Source organism: Mustela putorius, unplaced genomic scaffold (genome assembly GCF_011764305.1).
Source record: "Mustela putorius furo isolate JIRA1106 unplaced genomic scaffold, ASM1176430v1.1 tig00003969_pilon_pilon_pilon, whole genome shotgun sequence".
NCBI lineage: Eukaryota > Metazoa > Chordata > Mammalia > Carnivora > Mustelidae > Mustela > Mustela putorius.
In genome coordinates, this window is record NW_025422112.1 from 3,274,886 (window position 1) to 3,295,332 (window position 20,447).

The 20,447-nt window shown below is 37.9% G+C and overlaps 1 protein-coding gene across 1 annotated transcript in view; it reads right to left on the minus strand.

Moving 5' to 3' along the window:
* The window catches only part of PRIM2 (DNA primase subunit 2), a 142,201-nt gene that overhangs the window by 45,154 nt on the left and 76,600 nt on the right, over positions 1–20,447 (minus strand). The window contains exons 6-7 of the mRNA XM_045070415.1: positions 11,235–11,361; positions 5,393–5,475 (exon numbers count right to left, since the gene is read on the minus strand). Of these exons, the coding sequence (XP_044926350.1) occupies positions 5,393–5,475; positions 11,235–11,361 (210 nt within the window). The remainder of the gene's footprint in view (positions 1–5,392; positions 5,476–11,234; positions 11,362–20,447) is intronic.

Genomic DNA, 20,447 nt, shown 5'->3' on the forward strand with positions numbered 1-20,447 from the left:
GATAATCACCACCAGATAAAAGACTCCACAAAAAAGAAAAATTCAGGCCAATACCCCTGATGAACACAGATGCACAAATTCTCAACAAAATACTAGCAAACCAAATCCAAAATACATTTTAAAAAGTCAGCCACCATGATCAAGTGGGATTTATTCATGGGTTGCAATGTGGTTCAACATTCCCAAATCAATCAACATGAGACAGTCACATTGAAAAGAAAAGAATAAGAACAATATGATCATTTCAATAGATGAAAAAAAAAAGGCATTTGACAAAGTGCAACATCTTTTCATGACAAAAGCCCTAAACAAAGTACGTTTAAAGGGAACATCCCTCAACATAATAAAAGCCCTATGTGAAAAACCCTATGTGAAAAATAGCTAACATCATTGTTAATGGGGAACATGACAAGTATATCCACTTGCATCACTTTTATTCAACATAGTACTAAAAGTCCTAGCCATAGCAGTCAGACAACAAAAAGAAATAAAAGACATCTAAACTGGTAAGGAAGAAGTAAAACTTCCACTATTTGCAGATTATGAGATACTGTATAAAGAAATCTTGGAAAACTCCACTAAACAATGCTAGAACTGATCAAAGAATTCAGTAAGTCGCAGGATACAAAGTCAACTTACAGAAATCTGTTCCATTTCTATACACCAATAATGAAGCAACAGGAACAGAAATTAAGAAAATACCATTTACAATTGCACTGAAAGTAATGAGATACCCAGGAATAAACCTAACCAAAGTGATGAAAGACCTGTATTCTGAAAACTATGAAACTCTGATGAAAGAAATTGAAAATGACACAAAGATAAATAAAGACATTCCATGTCCATGGACTGGAATGGAAGAATACTATTAAAAGGACGATACTACCCAAAGCAACCTACACATTTAATGCAGTCCTTATCAAAATTTCTAGTTCTCTCAAAGAACAAATAATCCTTAAATTTGTATGGAACCACAAAGGACCTGGAATAGCCAAGATAATCTTGAAAAGTAAGATTTACTTGAAAAGTAAAGTTGGAGGCCCACAATTCCACATTTCAAGTTATATTACAAAGCTGTAGTGGTCAAAACACTATGGTACTGGCATAAAAATAGACACATACATTAATGGAACAAAACAGAAGGTCCAGAAATAAAACCACAATTATCTTCAACAAAGCAGAAATTATCCACTGGGAAAAAGAAGGTCTCTTCAACAAATGGTATTGGGAAAACTGAACAATCACATGCAAAATAACAAAACTGGACCACTCTCTTAACACTAAACACAAAAATAAATTCAAAATGGATTAAAGACTTTAAATGTGAGACTTGAAACCACCAAATCCTAGAAGAGAATACAGGCAGTAAGTAACCTCTATGACATTGGCAGTAACAATTTTTTTCTACATATGTCTCCAGAGGCAAGGGAAACAAAAGTAAACTATTGGGACTACATCAAAATGAAAAGCTTCTGCAAAGCAACAAAATTAAAAGGCAACCTATGGAATGGGAGTAGATATCTGCAATAACATAGCCAATAATCTAAAACTTAACACCCAAAAACTGAGTAATCAAATTAAAAACGGGCAAAAGACACAGACATTTCTTCAGAGAAGACACACAGATGGTCAAGAGATGCATGAAAAGATGTTCACATCATCATTTACCATCTGGGAAATGCAAATCAAAACTACAATATCACCTCATATCTGTCAGAATGGCTAAAATCAACAACACAAGAAACAACAAGTGTTGGTATGGATGTGGAGAAAAGGGAACCCTCCTGCCCTCTTGGTAGGAATCCAAACTGGTGCAGCCACTTCACAAACCAATATAAAGGTGCCTCAAAATGTTATGAAAAAGAACTATCCTGGGGCGCCTGGTGGCTCAGCTGGTTAAATGACTGCCTTCGGCTCAGGTCATAATCCTGGGGTCCCGGGATAGAGTCCCACGTTGGGCTCCCTGATCAGCAGGGAGTCTGCTTCTCCCACTGACCTCTCTCCTCTCAGGCTCTCTCTCTCAAATAAATAAATAAAATCTAAAAAAAAAAAAAAAAGAAAAAAGGAACTACCCTATGATCCAGCAACTGCACTACTAGGTATTTGCTCAAAGGATACAAAATTACAGATCTGAAGGTACACCCAATGTTTATAACAGCATTATGAACAACAGCTAAATTATGGAAAGAGCCCAAATGTTCACTGACTGATGAATGGATAAAAAAGATATGGTATAGGCGCGTGCACACGCACATGCATGTCCCAATGGAATATTGCTCAGCCATCAAAAAGAATAAAATCTTGCCATTTGCAATAAGTTGGATGGAACCAGAATATATTATGCTACGTGAAATAAGTCAGTTAAAGAAAAACAAATACCAGATGATCTCACTCATATGTAGAACTGAAGAAAGGAAACAAATGAACATATGGGAAGGGGAAAAAGAAAAAAAGGAGAGAGGGAAACAAGCTATAAGAGACTCTTAATGGTAGAAAACAGACTGAGGAATCAGGAAGCGAGGTGGGTGGGGGATGGGCTAGATGGGTGAAGGGTATTTAAGGAGAGTCCCTGTTATGATGAGCACTGGGTGTTGTATGTAAGTGATGAATCACTGAATTCTACTCCAGAAACCAATACTGCATTGTATATTAACTACCTAAAATTTAAATCTTTAAAAAAAAAAGGTTAAAAATAGATCTACCTTATGATCAAGCAATCACACTACTGGGTATTTGCCCAAAGAATACAAAAACATGAATTTAAAAGCATACATGCACCCCTATTTTCATAGCAGCACTATTTACAATAGCCAAAATATGGAAGTAGCCAAAGTGTCCATCAACTAATGAATAGATAAAGATGTGGTATATATACACAACGGAATATTATTCAGCCATAATAAAGAATGAAGTCTTGCCATTTGCAAGGACATGGATGGAGCTAGAATGCATAATGCTCAGCAAAATAAGTCAGAGAATGACAAATACTGTATGAATTTATTCATATGTGGAATTTAAGAAGCGGAAAAAAAAAAAAAAGAAAAGAAAAGAAAAAAGGAGAGACAAACCAAAAACCAAACTGTTAACTCTAGAGAACACATTGATTGTTACCAGGGGTAAGTGGGTGGGGGGACGACTTAAATAAGTGGTGAGGATTAAGGACTGCACTTGTTCTGATGAGCACCGGGAGATGTACGGAATTATCGAATCTCTATGTTGTATACCTGGAACTAGTATCATACCATATGTTAACTAACTAGAATTAAAATAGCAACAAAAAAAAAAAAAAAAAAAAAAAAAGAGGATCTCTTCCACTTAATATACCTTGGCTTCCTCAATTGGTTATCATTCTTCCTCTTCAGAAAACCTAAGACCTTCTATGTGTACCTCTCTCATTACACTTGGCATATGTTTCTCCCCAGACTCTGGTTTTGTAGGAGCAGGATTTATAGGATTCTTTGCATCTTAAAATAGCACCTTGAACACTGCCTTACCCAGAGTACTGTAAAACTCCAAGATTTGAACTGAATTAACTAGATTTAATCTAAATTTTGGACATTGTAAAAGAAGTAGGGTTTCTAGAGTACTTATTTTAAGAAAAAATAATTGAGGATACATAATGATTTGGATGTTCAGCTCTAAAACATATATTGCTTCTTTAAAGGAGATTTTTTTTTTAATATAAACATGTATTTTTATTCCCAGGGGTACAGGTCTGTGAATCGCCAGGTTTACACACTTCACAGCACTCACCGAAGCACATACCCTCCCCAATGTCCATAACCCCACCCCCCCTTCTCCCAACCCCCCTCCCCCCAGCAACCCTCAGTTTGTTCTGTAAGATTAAGAGTCACTTATGGTTTGTCTCCCTCCAAATCCCATCTTGTTTCATTGATTCTTCTCCTACCCACTTAAGCCCCCATGTTGCATCACCACTTCCTCATATCAGGGAGATCATATGATAGTTGTCTTTCTCTTCTTGACTTATTTCGCTAAGCATGATACGCTCTAGTTCCATCCATGGAAATGGATGTCGCAAATGGCAAGATTTCATTTCTTTTGATGGCTACATAGTATTCCATTGTGTATATATACCACATCTTCTTGATCCATTCATCTGTTGATGGACATCTAGGTTCTTTCCATAGTTTGGCTATTGTGGACATTGCTGCTATAAACATTTGGGTGCACGTGTCCCTTTGGATCACTACGTTTGTAGCTTTAGGGTAAATACCCAATAGTGCAATTGCTGGGTCATAGGGCAGTTCTATTTTCAACATTTTGAGGAACCTCCATGCTGTTTTCCAGAGTGGCTGCACCAGTTTGCATTCCCACCAACAGTGGAGGAGGGCTCCCCTTTCTCCGCATCCTCGCCAGCATCTGTCATTTCCTGACTTGTTGATTTAAGCCATTCTGACTGGTGTGAGGTGATATCTCATTGTGGTTTTGATTTGTATTTCCCTGATGCCGAGTGATATGGAGCACTTTTTCATGTGTCTGTTGGCCATCTGGATGTCTTCTTTGCAGAAATGTCTGTTCATGTCCTCAAAAAATATTTTATTTATTTATTTGAGAGAGAGACAGTGAGAGAGAAGATGAGTGAGGAGAAGGTCAGAGAGAGAAGCAGACTCCCCGTGGAGCTGGGAGCCCGATGCGAGACTCGATCCCGGGACTCCAGGATCATACCTGAACTGAAAGCAGTCACTCAACCAACTGAGCCACCAAGGCGCTCCAAACATACACTGCTTCTTAAGCTAAGGAAGCCAATGTTCCTCTTTACTCCTCAAATTCCAAGTCAATTCTAAAGAACACTATAGACAGCAATGCCACTATATTTTTAAAAGCACATTTACTAAATTGCTCTTAAATATTTGAGTATTTCTTTTTTTTAAATCTCAATTATTTATAAGACAAAGTATTTTGGCAGATTATTCAACCTAATGAACTATCATCAGAAGCGCAGATTTAACACAGCAAGACGTGATGCCTATCAAAACATTTATCCACTATGTTATCTTTTGCTTTAACCTACATGAAGCACAGAAAACAATTTCCCAAAATAAAATATGATGGCATTAATTTTCAGCTTCATTAACATGCTTCAATGCATTCCTCTAAAAATTTATTTTTTAAAAATGTTCTTAATTGAGATAGTAAAACAAATTGAGAGGGAAAAAAAGCCTTCCAGCTTCCTTTATTACCAAGAAAAGAATGCAGTCTAGCAGACAGAAGAACAGAATTTCCAAGGACTAGAAGCTGGGCAAATCAAGGTTTTTGCTTCCTCCTCCTGGAAGATAGGGTGTGTGATGTGAGGCCTGACGAACAGTCAGTGAAACCAAGAGGAACGGTGTGGCGCCTCATTACTGAGGATGCCTGGCAGAATCTGACCTACCTGGTGAATCCCTCCAGGAGAGATCTTGTAGGACTGCAACTTCTGTTTCAGCAGCTCCTGATCGCTGTGACGGAATGGGCACCCTAACAACAAAAAACAAGCCAACACACCAACAAGGTTATTTACCCAGGACCTGGTACAATACCACACTCGAGAAACTGTCTAAGCTCCCCTTAATTGTCTAACAGCTTATTAATAAAAAAGTTAATTGCCCATGGGTCCAACTGCTTTCCTCTCTTTATCTAAATGACGACTTATTTGTACAGTTATCAGGGTACTACAGGCTCAAGAGTTACATAAAACATTACAGCATTCTTGGGTGAAGTTGCCCACTCACTAGGAAGAGGAAACAGTTTTAATTATGCTACTTGCTAACAAGCAGAGATAATCACAAAAGTAGCTGTAGATGATCTAAAAACTTCATATAATCTCACATATTATTGGTATTTAAAAAAATTACAGTAAAAGCCTATGAGGAGGAAGATAATAAAAACAAAAAAAAATGTACAAACTCTAAGAAATATAAAAATCTCACATCATTTTCAGAAGTCTATTTCCCAGAGAGTAAAATCCATATAAATTCAGAGGCATCACTGTTAAAAATGAGACAACCAAAAAGGAAAGTATTTTATAGGAAAATAACTTATAATAGATACATGTTACCTCTGTATTATTTCAAGAGTAACACAATAATAAAGATGGACAAGTAAATATTTGCATAAATAAGAACACAAAAGAACTAAAATGTAAAAACTGTATTACCAGACCAAAATCTAGAAAAGTTTAGATGTTTTAATAAGATGCTGCAATGGTAAATCAAATACCTTATTTTAAAATTTAATATAGGAAGTCAGATTACTTTTTTTAGGTACACAGATGATGGATCTATAAGTTAAACTGAAACAACTGTGCATTTTTAATGAAAACAATGGGAAACTGCTTGCAGCAAAAATAGAAAAAAGCCTAGATGCCAAATGTGTCTACCAAAAATCGTCACTACAAATAATAAAATTCACAAAAAGTCATACACTTACACTTCATTCAGATTAAAACTGTAATAATTTTTAGTATAAGGAAATATTTTGAGAAGCTGTGCAACATCTGGTTAAGAGAGTCTGGAGCTAAAATGTCAGTGTTTGAATCTCAGTTTACCACTTACTAAGTGGGAGACCATAGATAAATTTTGTATCTTGTTGCTGAATCAGATTCCCTTTCTGTCAAGTGAGGGAAATAATCATTCACAGAGCTCTTGTAACAATGGAAATATAAAGTTCTTATATGCTCTTGGCACACAATAAACACTCAACATGTATTAGCTATCATTATGATTCTCAAAAAAAACCCATCTTGATAACGAAATTTCAAAAGATTCCAAAAAGAAAGAAATTAGGCTGCACAAGGAATTCTTGGTTCAGCCCAGAATTTTTAAAGAACACAAAAAAGGATATTAATTGAATTATCCAAATTACATTTAAAATAATGACTGTATCTTATGAAAAAGGTAACAAAGGACAAAGGCAAGAAGAAAGTGAGGATTGCCAAGGTACTAAAGGTCACAAAAAAAGTGTTCTAAAGCTACACTGACAATAAGCAGAACAGAGAAAAACCAGATTCCTACTTAGAGAAGCTGGTGTTATTTTAACAGATGACAGAAAGACAGTAAAACTCAGTAACTCCTGTTTATTTTGTCTCTATCTTCCATATCAGAGAAAGCGATCTTCAAAACTAAAAAGGGCTGAAGTAAGTAACTGAAAATGAAGTGAATGCATACCCAGTTATGTCTTTGACAAGCCTTCCAACGTACGTTTGTGGAAGAGATGGATAAACATAGTCTGGAGTATAGTTACACACAGATTCACAACTGGTTGAACAATCAATCCAAGAAGTGCTGCTTAATGAAATAATATCAACATGGGACGAGATAGTTTTATAAATAACATAAAAGGAAAAGGACAGAGATTTCTGGTTTCCAGTCTGGCTCATGAGAGGCTTACATGTCATCACTACATCCTAGCAAGGAAAAAGCTGAACAAACTAAAAAATCAACAACTCTGCTTAGACTCATCAGAGAAGTAAGATCACTTGAAGAGAGAGGCAGCTACAGAGAATCACAACATACCAGAACAGAAATCTCTGGAGGAAGCAGTGCTGGGGTAGGAAAAACCTAACCTGTAACTGACAAATTTCTGAAGTCTGGACAAATCTGAGAGTCTAAAACTCTAAGGAGACCTAGTCTTGGGAGGCCCTATACTTTGGAAGTTTAACTGATAATTCTAATATCCCTGCCAGGTGCTCATGGTAAGTAACAGAGAAATTCTCTTGTGCTTTTGGCATGGGGAGGGGAAAAGTAACCATTTTGACACTCTAGAGCTATCCCGCCCTCAGAACAAACTATTTTACCTGAGCCTAAACTTCTGGGGTTTTATGAGAGCCTAACCTCCAGGGTGGTGGGGGGATATACAACTCCAGTCTCTCCTAGCCATCCTGTCCCACCTGGGGGGAATAACTGAGGGTCATGTTGAAATTCATAGCCCAGGGCCACAGGCTCACTAAAAGACTAATCAGGACTACAGATTACCACCCTCTCCACCTCCCTAAGTACCACCGTATTACCAAAGGCTTATTTTTGGAATTCTTTCTACCCAATATGTCATGTCTACCTTTTAAGAAAAAATTACAAGGCTTATCAAAAGGCAAAAAATAAAGTTTGAAGAGACTGAACAAACATCAGAACTAGAGTCAGATATTGCAGGGATATTAGAATTATCAGACCGAGAATTTAAAATAACTGATTAATACTAAGAGCTCTAATGGGAGAAACAGACAATGTATAAATACAGGTAATGTAAGCAGAAAGATGGAAATCCTGAGAATCAAAAAGATATGCTAGAGATCTAAAACACTATAATAGAAATGAAGAATGTCTTTGCTGGGCTTATTAGTAGACATGGCTGAGGGAAGAATCTCTAAGCTTGAGGATGTATCAAATAGAAACTTCTAAAATTGAAAAACAAAGAGAGAACAACTAAAAAAAATAAAAACAGAATATCCAAGAACTGTGGGACACTATGAAAGGTGGCAGTGAGAATACCAGAAGAAGAGATAAAGGAAGGAACAGAAGCAATATTGAGGCAATAGTGACAGAGAATTTTCCCCCAAATAAATGTTAGGCACCAAACTACAGATCCAGGAAGTCCAAAGAACAACAAGCAGTATAAATGCCCCCCAAAACAGAGCTTAGATATACCACATTCATACTTCAGAAAACCAAAAATAAAGAAAAAAATCTTAAAAGCCAGATGTAAAAAAACACTTTACTTACAGAGAAGCAAAGATAAGAATTATATCTAACTTATCCTCAGAAACCATACAAGCAAGAGAGTAGAGTGACTGATTGACTGACTGCCTGTTTTTAGAGTGAAATATTTAAAGAGTAGAGAAAGAGGTGGGGGCAGGGAGGAACCTCCACAAATCTAGAATTCTGTACCCTGTGAAATTATCTTCAAAAGACAGGGAGTAATAGACTTTTCTCAGACAAATCAGAAGTGACACTATTTGTTGTCAGCGGACCTATAAGAAAGAAATGTTAAAAAGTTGTTCTTCAAAGAGAAGGAAAGCAATATAGGCCAGAAACTCAGACCTACCTGAAGATGAGAACATCAGAGGATAAGTAAAGGTAATATAAAAACTTCAGAGCAAGAAAATTTATCAAGGATACTACATAATGAGAAAGGGACACATACTCCAGGAAGATGTAATAGTCCTTAATGTGTATCCATCTAACAACAGACCATGAAAACACAAGAGGCGAAACTGGCAGAACTGCAAGAAGAAACTGATGTATCCACTGTCTGAGACATCAACACCTCTCTATCAGAAATGGACAGACCCAGCAGGCAGTAAATCAGCAACAATATTCGTAGAATTTAAAAGCACCATCAACAATCAGAGAAAGACAACCATCATATGATCTCCCTGATATGAGGAAGTGGAGAGGCAACATAGGGGGTTTGGGGGTAAGAAAAGAATAAATGAAACAAGATGGGATCGGGAGGGAGACAAACCATAAAAGATTCTTAATCTCACAAAAGAAACTGAGGGTTGCCGGGGGCTGGGGGTAGGGGGTAGGGAAAGAGTGGTGGGGTTATGGACACTGGGAAAGGGAGGTGCTATGGTGAGTTCTGTGAAGTGTGTAAACCTGGCGATTCACAGACCTGTACCCCTGGGGCTAATAATCAATTAATTAAAAAAAAAAAAAAGTAAAAGCGCCATCAATTAATATAACTGATATCTATAAAACGGCTATATCCAGAACAGCAGATTACACATTCTTCTCAGTTCATATATGACAAACCACTATGGTGCAGGATGAGGCTGACGGGGGCGGTGGGGGAGGGGGCAGGGTGTGCAAGTTTAGAGGCAGAGAGTATGTGAGAAGGCACTCTCTACCCTCTGCTTAATTTTGCTGTGAACCTAAAAGTGCTCTAAAAACGTTAAGTTTATTCATTAAGAAAAGGACAGATCAAGGTTCCTAATAAACATGAGCTTACTGTTTGCTAAGTATATTATTTTTTAACTAATAGGGTTTAAATTACAAAATAAAACAAACAGAAAGGACTGGAATAAATAAGATTCAATTTCATAAGGAATAAGCTATATAAAATTCTGCATTTAATCTAATAAAAATCAACAATGTAAGTGAGGTGTTCTAGGCTCTTGACATGATAGAGGAATCCCTGGGGATTTTACTAGGCCAAATTAAAAGTAAGTGAACTGCTTGATGTGGCTACTAAGAAAAGTAATAGATTTTTCTCAACTGAAGTATCTGGTAATGGTTTTCAAAGTTTAGAAGATATAAAAATTATCCAGGGCACTTGCAAATAAATCTGACTTCATAAACCTGAGGGTGGAGGATTGCTAATCTCCATTTCTAGGGGTACCTTAAGTAAGTGACAAAAGTGATGGTAACTGCTCACTGTGTATACCAGTGCTGGCTACCTTTCATCTATTAAATATGAAAGAAAAGACATATTTTTAGTGCTCTGGGCATGACAAGCATCTTCCTTAAAATTCTGTTTGTAATTATTTGATCTTAATCCCTAATAGCCTAAAAGTGCGTGATCTTTTTAAAAGGATTCCATTCAGGATGTGAAAACAATTAATGCCAAAACAAAAACGTTTTGAAACATACTTCAGTAAGCTTTAGTAATCTAAAATATTTACTAATATGGACTATTAAAATCATTCTCTGACATACTAGACAAACGAGGAGCTTTTCAAGGTATGGTCAGAGAACTATTTATAAAAAAGTTGTTGAACTCAGAAATCTACAAAAAACCGTTTAGACTTTTTTTTTAACCTACAATAACTGAGGTGAATTGATAGAGGTTTGAAACCACAAACTGCTAAATTCCTCACTTAATCTCCGTTAATCAGATAATAGTGATGAAAATAAAACACATCTTTCCTTGGTAATCTTTAGAAAATAATGAAGTGACTATTCTAAAATTCTAAAATTCAAGTGACTCAATTCCAAAAACCTCTGAAGAACCTGTATCAGTCTCCTACTCATGAGAGAAACAGAAAATAGCAGGTGAAGGGGGCAAACAGAATTGAAAAGACTGGTCCAGCACCATCCAAAGCATAGCAGAGTAAATTCTCCTGCTGACCCGGTTTGGTTTAAGACAAATCACTAGAAGAGTAATGGAGCACTAGCTTGACACCGATGACTGCCATCTCCAAGTGATGCAGTGATGCAAACAGCCATCACAGTGTCTCACTCTTTCCCAAGAGCTCACGGGTTTCTACACTTCACAAACATATACCCTGTGGAAGCACTTACCATGATAATCCCCTTGGCTTGGTGGATTGGTTAAAATAATCTTCATGCAACTGAAAGGCGTATAGTCTGTCCTCTTGCCTTCCTTTCCGAAGCTATGACGGATATTGTAAGAGTAGCCTTTATCAAACTGATCGGAGGAAAAAGAGACAAAGTAAGCCAATATCATACAATATTGTGTCAGCAGTGCCAGCTAGAGTCAGAGTACAAAATGGTATCTTCTAGAATAAATTCATCATCCATTGGCAGATGTACATATCATACACATCATTTGACTCCTTCATGTATAAATACATTTTTTTAAAAGTGCAAAACTTGTGGGAAACAAACTTCTCAGGTAAAGACAGAGCATGTTTATATATGTTTAAAGGTGAGGATAATCCTTTCCTAAGAATAATCAATTTACCCATTTCTTGGTTTGATTCCGAAGACTGTACTGGGTATATAGCAGTTTAGTCTCTTCTCTACCCTTTATCCTACTACTCCCTGAATTAATCTATCCTACCCATTCTACTTCTGAAATGCCTCCTAACATAATTAATCCCTTCCTCTAGTTTCTCTCTACAAAGCAAGAAGTAAGCAGGTATTTGATGAACTGCTGCAATTGTCTTCCACCTGAAATTCCTGACTCCATGTTTATAAAGCCAGCTAACAGTACAAAAAAGACTTTGAAATGGGTCGGACAGAAAGAAACCAGGAACTAACAATTATTGAAAAGCTCAGAATAGTGGGACTTAGCTGTCCAATATTTAAAGGCAAGTAAGAAAGAGAATGACATTAAGATAGGAAAATACTATGTTATTTTGGGGGGGTGAGATTTTTAAATTTGAGGGTATAACTCATACATAGTGAAACGCACGAATCTCAAGTCTATAGTTTCACTGATTTTGACAAGTCACTGTACCTATATAACTTACACCCCCATTAAGAGATAGAACATTTCTATCAACCCAGAGTTCCCTGTGCCCCTGCTCAGTCAACATTCTTCCTCAGCTGTATACTTAGAAGAAATTACTGATGTTATTTTCATCACCAGAGTTTTACCTATTCTACAACTTTAAATAAATGGAATCATACAGTATATAGTGTTTTGTACCTCACTTCCTTCATGACTTTTTAGGTTTTTGAGATTAATGCATGCAATTCATTACACCTATTATCAGCAATCCCTTTCGTTGAACTACAGACCCTAAGAGTTAAAACTAGAAATAGACAAGACCATTTAATTCATGTTCTAACTAAAATCCATTGTGCTTACTTCTTATAACACCTCCTTGAAGTGTTGACAAAGATGTTTTGCAATGTCTAGAACATTCCAACCACCTGACCAAAAAAGCCCTGATAGCAACAGAATGCCTAAAAGACCACATCCCACATGTCCCCTTCCCTGCCCCTTATTAGATGCCAAACATACACAGACCCCACACCCATGATCTCATGCTCTCTGCCTGCTTTCTTACCCTACCCACCTGAACCTCTATAAAACTCTATGTGTCCATCTCACCAAGATAGAGGTAGATTAATAAGACTTGAGCCTGCCACCACCCTGGCTGCTGGCACCTAAAATAAACTCTTGCCCTTCTCTTTTCCAAACCTTTGTCTGTTGAGTTATTGCCTTTCTTGCAATGAGTTTATCCAAGTTTATTCAGCAACAATGTTGGCAAACACAGCCTAGAACTATGCTTTCCAGTTGTCCAGCCCCCTCAGTATTCCCCAGGATGGGGCAGTTGGCCATGGCAGCACACCAGGAGGCACCTGTTCACATCCTGAGTTTTATGAGCTACGCTGGATTGATTGGTCACATTATCAGCAGTTTCTTCCTCTAACTGCTGGGGAGTGTTCCATTGTATGACTACTATACCAGTACTATACCAGTTGATCCAGTACTCTACTGATGGATACCTGGGCTTTTCCTGGTCTTGGCTATTACCAATAAAACTGCCATGAACATTCTTGTAGATGACTTTTATAGGCATATATTTTCATTTCTCTCATAAAAACAAATAGAATTGTTGCCAACAGTTTTCCAGTTTGGACCATACTATTTTATTCCCCACTAGCAATGCATGAGATTTCCACAGTCTCCCAAAAGTTCAGTGTTGTCTGAAGTTTGTTCATTTTGGCCATTCTAAGGGTAGGTAGTAATAGCTCACTTTGCATTTCCCTGATACTAATACTCGTGAGCATTTTTCACATACTTTTTTGGCTGGTGATAGGCCTTATTTTATAAAGTGTCTGTTCAAATATTTCTCCCATTTAAAAAACTGGGATGTCTTCTTTGCAGGTATTCGTGATATGCTCTTGATACAGCTCTGCTGTCAGATACAGGTGCTACAAATATTTTCTCACAGTCTGTGGCTTGTCTATGTATTTTTTTGATGTTATCTTCTGATAAGATGGCCAAATATTTTTGTTTTCATGAACCCTAATTTTTCAACTATTTTTTTAAAAGATTTTATCTATTTATTCATGATAGACAGAGAGCGGCAGAGAGAGAGGCAGAGGGAGAAGCAGGCTCCCTGCTGAGCAAGAAGCCTGATTCCAGGACCCGATCTCAGAACCCTGGCATCATGACCTACCCCAAAGGCAGCTACTTAACCGACTAAGCCACTCAGATGCCCATTTATCAAACTTTTTGGATGGTGACACTCTCAGTGTCCTAGGATAGCTTGCAAAGGTATTCTCCTATGCTGTCCTTTAGAAGCCGTAACGTTTAAGCTTTAAAGTCAGGTCCTGATTCATCTCAAGGTAATTTTTTGTGTGTACTGTGAAGTAGGAGTCCAGGTTCTTTTCTATCCCCCATAGAAGAGGAAGGATCTTTCCCCCTCTATCTTCCTAGGCTTACGGGCCTACCTGGGCCCATGAATCAAACTGATAAGACATTCACCCCCCCCCAAAAAAAAAGAGAAAGAGAGAGAAAGAGAACAGTTTAACTAAATATGTACGTAGGTACACTCATGGCTGTCTTTCAAAGAAATAGGAGTTGAGGTAGCCAAACATTTGAGGTTTACAAACCGTTTTAGGCTAACCAAAGGAAAGGGGATTCTAGGTGGGACAGGCAAGTTATGAGGTGAGGGGAGATGTATATGGTACATAAAGACTATTCTACAGATGAGTCTCTAGGGCGATAAGAGTTGTCTAGAGTAGCTCTCTTTCTGGTACAGAGACTACTTTACCAATGTAAATTTCCCTTAAAAGGGAAAATCTATACTTTATTTTTAGGTGTTGAGGAGGAGGTAAAGTGCTCCTCCTGAATCTGCTGGTTCTCAACTGCCCTTAGCTCAAAACAATCCTTAAGTCAAAGCGGCATATTTTGGGGTGGCATATTTCGGTGCCCTTCAATGCCATTTGTTCAAGATACTTTCTGTTCCTTACTAAACTACTCTGAACAGAAACACATTTATAAATACAAAGAAAAAAACAAAGGATGCCAGAGGAAACGGGAGGAGAGGGCATAGGTGAAACAGGAGAAGGAGATGCAGAGATACAAGCTTCCAGTTAAAAAATAAGTAAGTCACAGGGATCAAAAATACAGCACAGGGGATATAGTCAATAATACTGTAATAAACATTATATGGTGACAGACTATATTTATCATGGTGAGCATTTCATAATGTATAGAATCGTTGAATCACTATGCTGTATACAGGAAACTAATGTAACATTGTATGTCAACTCTACCTCCATTAAAAATAAAAATAAAAATAAAAATAAAAAATAAATTGTTTTGGTACCCTTGTCAAATTTGCCCATAAATGTGTGGTTCTATTTTTGGACACTATTATTCCATTGATCTATATAGGTTTATCTTTTTGTCAATGCCACATTGACTTAATCAGGAAATCTTTAGGGTTCTTTTGTTGTTGTTGTTGTTCTTTTCAGTATTATTTTGGCTATTCTTTGTCCTTGCATTTCCATATAAATTTTAGAATCAGCTTATCAATTTCTATCTTAAAAAAGACCTGCTAGAGTTTTCAATAGTCAGTAGCTTATGGCTTCAGAACTACCTATCTGCTCACAAGCAAACTACAACCAGGAAAACAAATGCCATTACAACTAAAAGAGAACTTTCAAAATAAGTAAATGTCATTGGTGAAAACAAGAATGTTCAAAGTTTCAGTTAGGTATCTTTTATGAATACCTTCTGTTTGTTTTGACAGTCCTAAAAAGTTAACTATCATCGATCTCTGTGAAAACTTTTAGGTATAAAGTGATACAGGATTAATACCTGATTAGGTATTAATCAGATACAAGATTTCTGTATGTTCATCAGAAGACTCTGGGTCAGCTATTCTGTAGAAGGAACAGAAAACTACTCTCTCTACCTGAAGAAAAGCTGAAATTAATTTCTTTCACCACCCTCTTCTTTCCAACTTACTTACAGTCTGCATGTAAGTACATCTAAAATTTGGACCTTACTATAATTAGGCTTTCAAACCATTCATATATTTATTACACAAGCCATCTTTTCTGGTTTTCAGACTAGCAAACCCTTGAAATACTGTACAGAAGGCACACTGATCGGGAAATGTTTTTGTTACCGAATGATCTATCACAGCCACTAACTCAGGAAATAAATGGAGAAGCCCTGGGGCATGGCTGCAGCCAACTGCTCCATCCCAGGGACTCTCCAGGGGGCCGGACAAATCAAAAGCAGAGCTGCTCAGCTTGGTCTGCCAGCACTGTTGCAGAACAAACTCCAGATAAACTTGTCGCAGGAGAAGCCAATAACTCAAGAGATGAGGGTTTGGAAAAGAGAAAAGGAAAGATTTATTTCGGGTGCTGGCAGCTGGGGGAGGTGGCCAGCTCAAGTGTGAACAACCAACCTCTCTACTTGGTAAGATGGACACTTCAAGTTTTCTGAAGAGAGGTTCGGGGGGTTGGGGGGGGGGTGGTACACGCAAGAGAGCAGGCAGAGAGAGATCACAGGTAGGGGTCAGTAATTGTTTAGCACAGGATCATGGGCAGGTAAGGGGATGACCGGGTGTAGTCTTCTAGGTATTCCGGTGCTATCAGGGCTTTTCTGGTCTGGTACTTAGAATGTTCCAGTCACTGTCCATGCCTCGAGAAAGTGCAATAAGAAATAACTTTTGGGGTCTATAGTTGACAAGAAGGCTGGCTGACATTTTCTTAGAGAATACTTTCTATGTGTTCACATCTACAACTCAAGGGACTATCTCTATATATTCAAACTAAACCACAAAGAGGTAGAGAGAACCAGGAGAAGAACACACTTTCTTGGGCTCCATCCCACTCTGTCCAGTGATAGGAAATGCGAAAATCAACACTGGTCTTATGGTCGGTTAGCAGCAGTTTTCAACCTTCCAAATAGTCCTGACATCCCAGCCACGGCACAGGCAACACACCAATTTGCAGGTCTGCCAAAGACAGCAGTCAATTATTTTGAGGGGCACTATGTTACCGGTGGAACTCAAGAATAATCATAAAGTAGGCACATCTTTATCCTGCTCCTACCCTATCTCTTTCAGTCTCTCTCTCACAACTTTACCTTCTATACCAGTCCTACCCACAGTCTAGCGGCCTTAGCTTACTATACTTTTAGAAGTATTAACAGCCAAATCTACTCAGAAACTATGAGTATATACCTTCAGAGTCCGTGATGTAAACATTCGATTGCCTAGAAGAACAATATATGGTCTTCCTTGGAAGAAAATCTTTACCAACAAGAAAAGCCTAAGATGAAGTATTACTCCCATCAGCAAAGGAACAAAAACTGCCATTCATTATGGTCAAGCTCAGCTTGTACAATAAAGTGAAAATGGTCAAAAAGCAAGTATCCTTCAGAGATATAATTGTATTCAATATTAGTTTTCTTTTGTTTTAAAAATTTTATTTATTTGAGAGAGAGAAAGAGCACAAGCAGGGGGAAGGTCAGAGGGAAAGACAGAAGCAGGCTCCCTGCTGAGCAGGCAGCCCAACGTGGGGTTTAATCCCAGGACCCAGAGATCATGACCTGAGCCAAAGGCAGACACTCAACTGATTGAGCCACCCAAGTGCCCCAATATATTTATATTTGAAAAGGAAGTTCTTCTTGACCTAAATGAGGCAAAACAGCCATATACATGAGGGCACATAATAGTGTATGGATATGGTATTTCTTAGCAGGACATTTTCAGTCCTTCTTTAAAACACTTAATTCTAACCCACAAGTATCTGGAGCTCTAATTAATTTATGTATAATGTACTATTTGTTTCATGGGTACAGTTCCATGATTCATCAATCTTACACAACTCATAGTAGCACTCACCACAGCACATACTCTCCACAAGGTCCATCACCCAGCTACCCCATCCCTCTCATCTCCCTCCACTCCAGCAACCCCTCAATTTGTTTCCCCAAGATTGAGAGTCTCTTATGGTTCATCTCCCTCTCTGGTTTCATCTTGTTTCATTTTTCCCTCCCTTCCCCTATAATCCTCTGTCTTCTTTCTCAAATTCCTCATATCACTGAAATCATAAGATAATTGTCTTTCTCTGGTTGACTTATTTCACTAAGCATAATACCCTCTATGGAACTCTAATTTATGTATGTAGAAGACTCGGGGAGGGGGAGCACTGGTTGGTGTCTGCTAAAACTACAAAGGACCTCATTCAATGCCCAGATTTCAGCATACCACGTTTCAGTAGTTTGGCCCCAGTAAGTTGAGTTACCATAAACAAGAACTCACAGCTTAGCAGCAGGGTCCTCCTACATGTAAGTGGACCATCAACTAGGAAAGAGTATGAGAGCTTCCCATGGCCTTTGCTCAGCACACTCTTGTCCACTCTCTTCTATAGCTTCTGAGCTGTTGATAGCTTCTTCTTGTGTCACTTCCCTCAAGTTTTACTTACAATGTTAATAACCGTAATGCATGCTATAGAAATTTAATATTTAGTGTGCCCTCCCCAACTTTTAAATGCCTACTTACTCAATTACTATCTGTAATACTCAATTACTATCTTTGATGAATATCAATTACAATACTCAATTACTATCTGTAAAACTAATTTTGTGATCAGCCACCTACAGATTCCAAATACTTTCTTTTACTACCTCTCAAGGTCATTGAAACATCATACATATTCTAACTAAAACACTCAAAGGAAACTAGGAGGCCCTGAAGGATATGGGAAGAAAAAAAGGCTAATAGTTAATGATATGGAGAACAAAGGCAAAAGAAATATAGGGAAAAAAAATTAAACTTCCTTACAACTTACAGCCCATTGACAAGTACTTGGGACAGGCAGAGGGACCTTCCTCAAAGAGCTCAACTGCTTCCATGTTAATATGTTGCTAGAAGTAAAAGACAACCTTAGCTTGACATTAGCCCTACCTCTGGGATCCTATAAAAATCCCTTCGGAAACTTTCTTTATTTCTAGTCCCCCAAGATAGGTGTTAGCAATCACCCTCCAAGATGATTAGGCCCAGATACACATCTGCAAGTTCTCATGACTAAGGCTTTAATAGACAGTAGTCAATAACCTTTCTCTGGCATTAGCTAGCTCTTCAAGGTCCTAGAAAACTGGCTTCAAATTCCTTAGAGACTTACTCTATACCTAACCACCTCCCAACTTCTAAGTATATAATCAGTCACTCCTCGCAACCCTGGTGCAGCTCTTTCTGCCCACAGATTCCATTCTGTATTTTAATAAAACAATCCTTTTTGCACCAAAGACATCTCCAGAATTCTTTCTGGACTGTTCACTTGGCTTCCAAACCCCAACATTTTATATCAGTCAAAGCAGGGCTTTAAGTTAAATATCTGAGTTAAAATCCTGTCTTACCCCATGCTAGCTATGTGACCTTGGGCAGGTTACTTAACCAATCTATAAAGTTCCCTTATATATAAAAACGAAGGAGTAATACTTAACAGATAGGGTTGGTGTGGGGATTAATTAGCTGATTTTCATAAAGCACTTGGTAGAGTATCCAGCACAGAATAAGTCTTCAATACTTTGGTGTTATCATTACCAAAGTAGTCAGTTTTATTATTAACTAGAAAAGCTATCTTAGGAGTACCTAGGTGGCTCAGTCAGTTGAGTGTCCAACTCTTGATTTTGGCTCAGGTCATGATTTCAAGGTAATGAACTCAAGCCCCACGTCAAGCTCCCCTTGGCTTGGCAGGGGGTCTGATTGAGATTCTCTCCCTCTCCCTTTGCCCTTTTCCCAGTCTTGCACAGGACTGAGCGTGTGCTCTCTGTCCTCCCCCACATAAAAATAAATAATTAACTCCCCCTTGCCCTTCCCCCAGTCTTGGGCATAGGACTGAGCATGCACTCTCTGTCCTCCCCCAACACAAAAATAAATAAGTAAATATTTTTAAAAAATAAAAGGAAGAAAAAGCTATCTAAGTGGGTCAGATTGTGTTATTTAATACTGCTTCAAATACCTACATGTTTTGCCTCCAGCTCCTCATCAGAAAAACTCGGAATTCAGTTACTCCCTCTAACTCTTTATAGGACCTTAGGAAAAAAAAAAAATCAGTTAAGTAATTTGAAGTCTGTACCACAGCTGGAAGGCACTGCTGCTATTACTGTAATTCAGTAAATTACCTCCTATAGTGTACTAAATCTTCTTCTTCTGCTCTGTAAGAGTTAATTCATTTCTCATTGGTGAGAACTTTTCATAAGCTTATGAGGCAGCAAGGTGTTATAGAGATAACCCACATTTTGGTTCTAACTTTGCCACCTACAAGCTGAATAGTGTTACGCAATTATAAATTACTTCAGTGTGTTTTTTTTCATTTTTAATATTGTAATAATGGGACCTGTACTTCACTCTATGCAAAAGCAATTTGTAAACTGTAAAATGCTAAGTATATACTACGATTATGTGCTACAATTATTTGTATGAAATTTGTATAAACTTGTTTTATCATATTTGAAAAGTGAAATGTTAAAAATAGATTCCATTTTTTTTTAAGATTTTATTTATTTATTTGACAGAGAGAGAGAGAGAGAGATCACAAGTAGACAGAGAGGCAGGCAGATAGAGAGGAAGGGAAGCAGGCCCCCTGCTGAGCAGACTCGATCCCAGGACCCTGAGATCATGACCTGAGCCGAAGGCAGCGGCTTAACCCACTGAACCACCCAGGCGCCCAAAAATAGATTCCATTTTATATTCAAGTGCATCTCTGAAAACTCCTGCGACTTCACTTGATAAAGTTTGAACACACATTATATATATTTTGAAGGATGCCAGAAGATTCTACCCC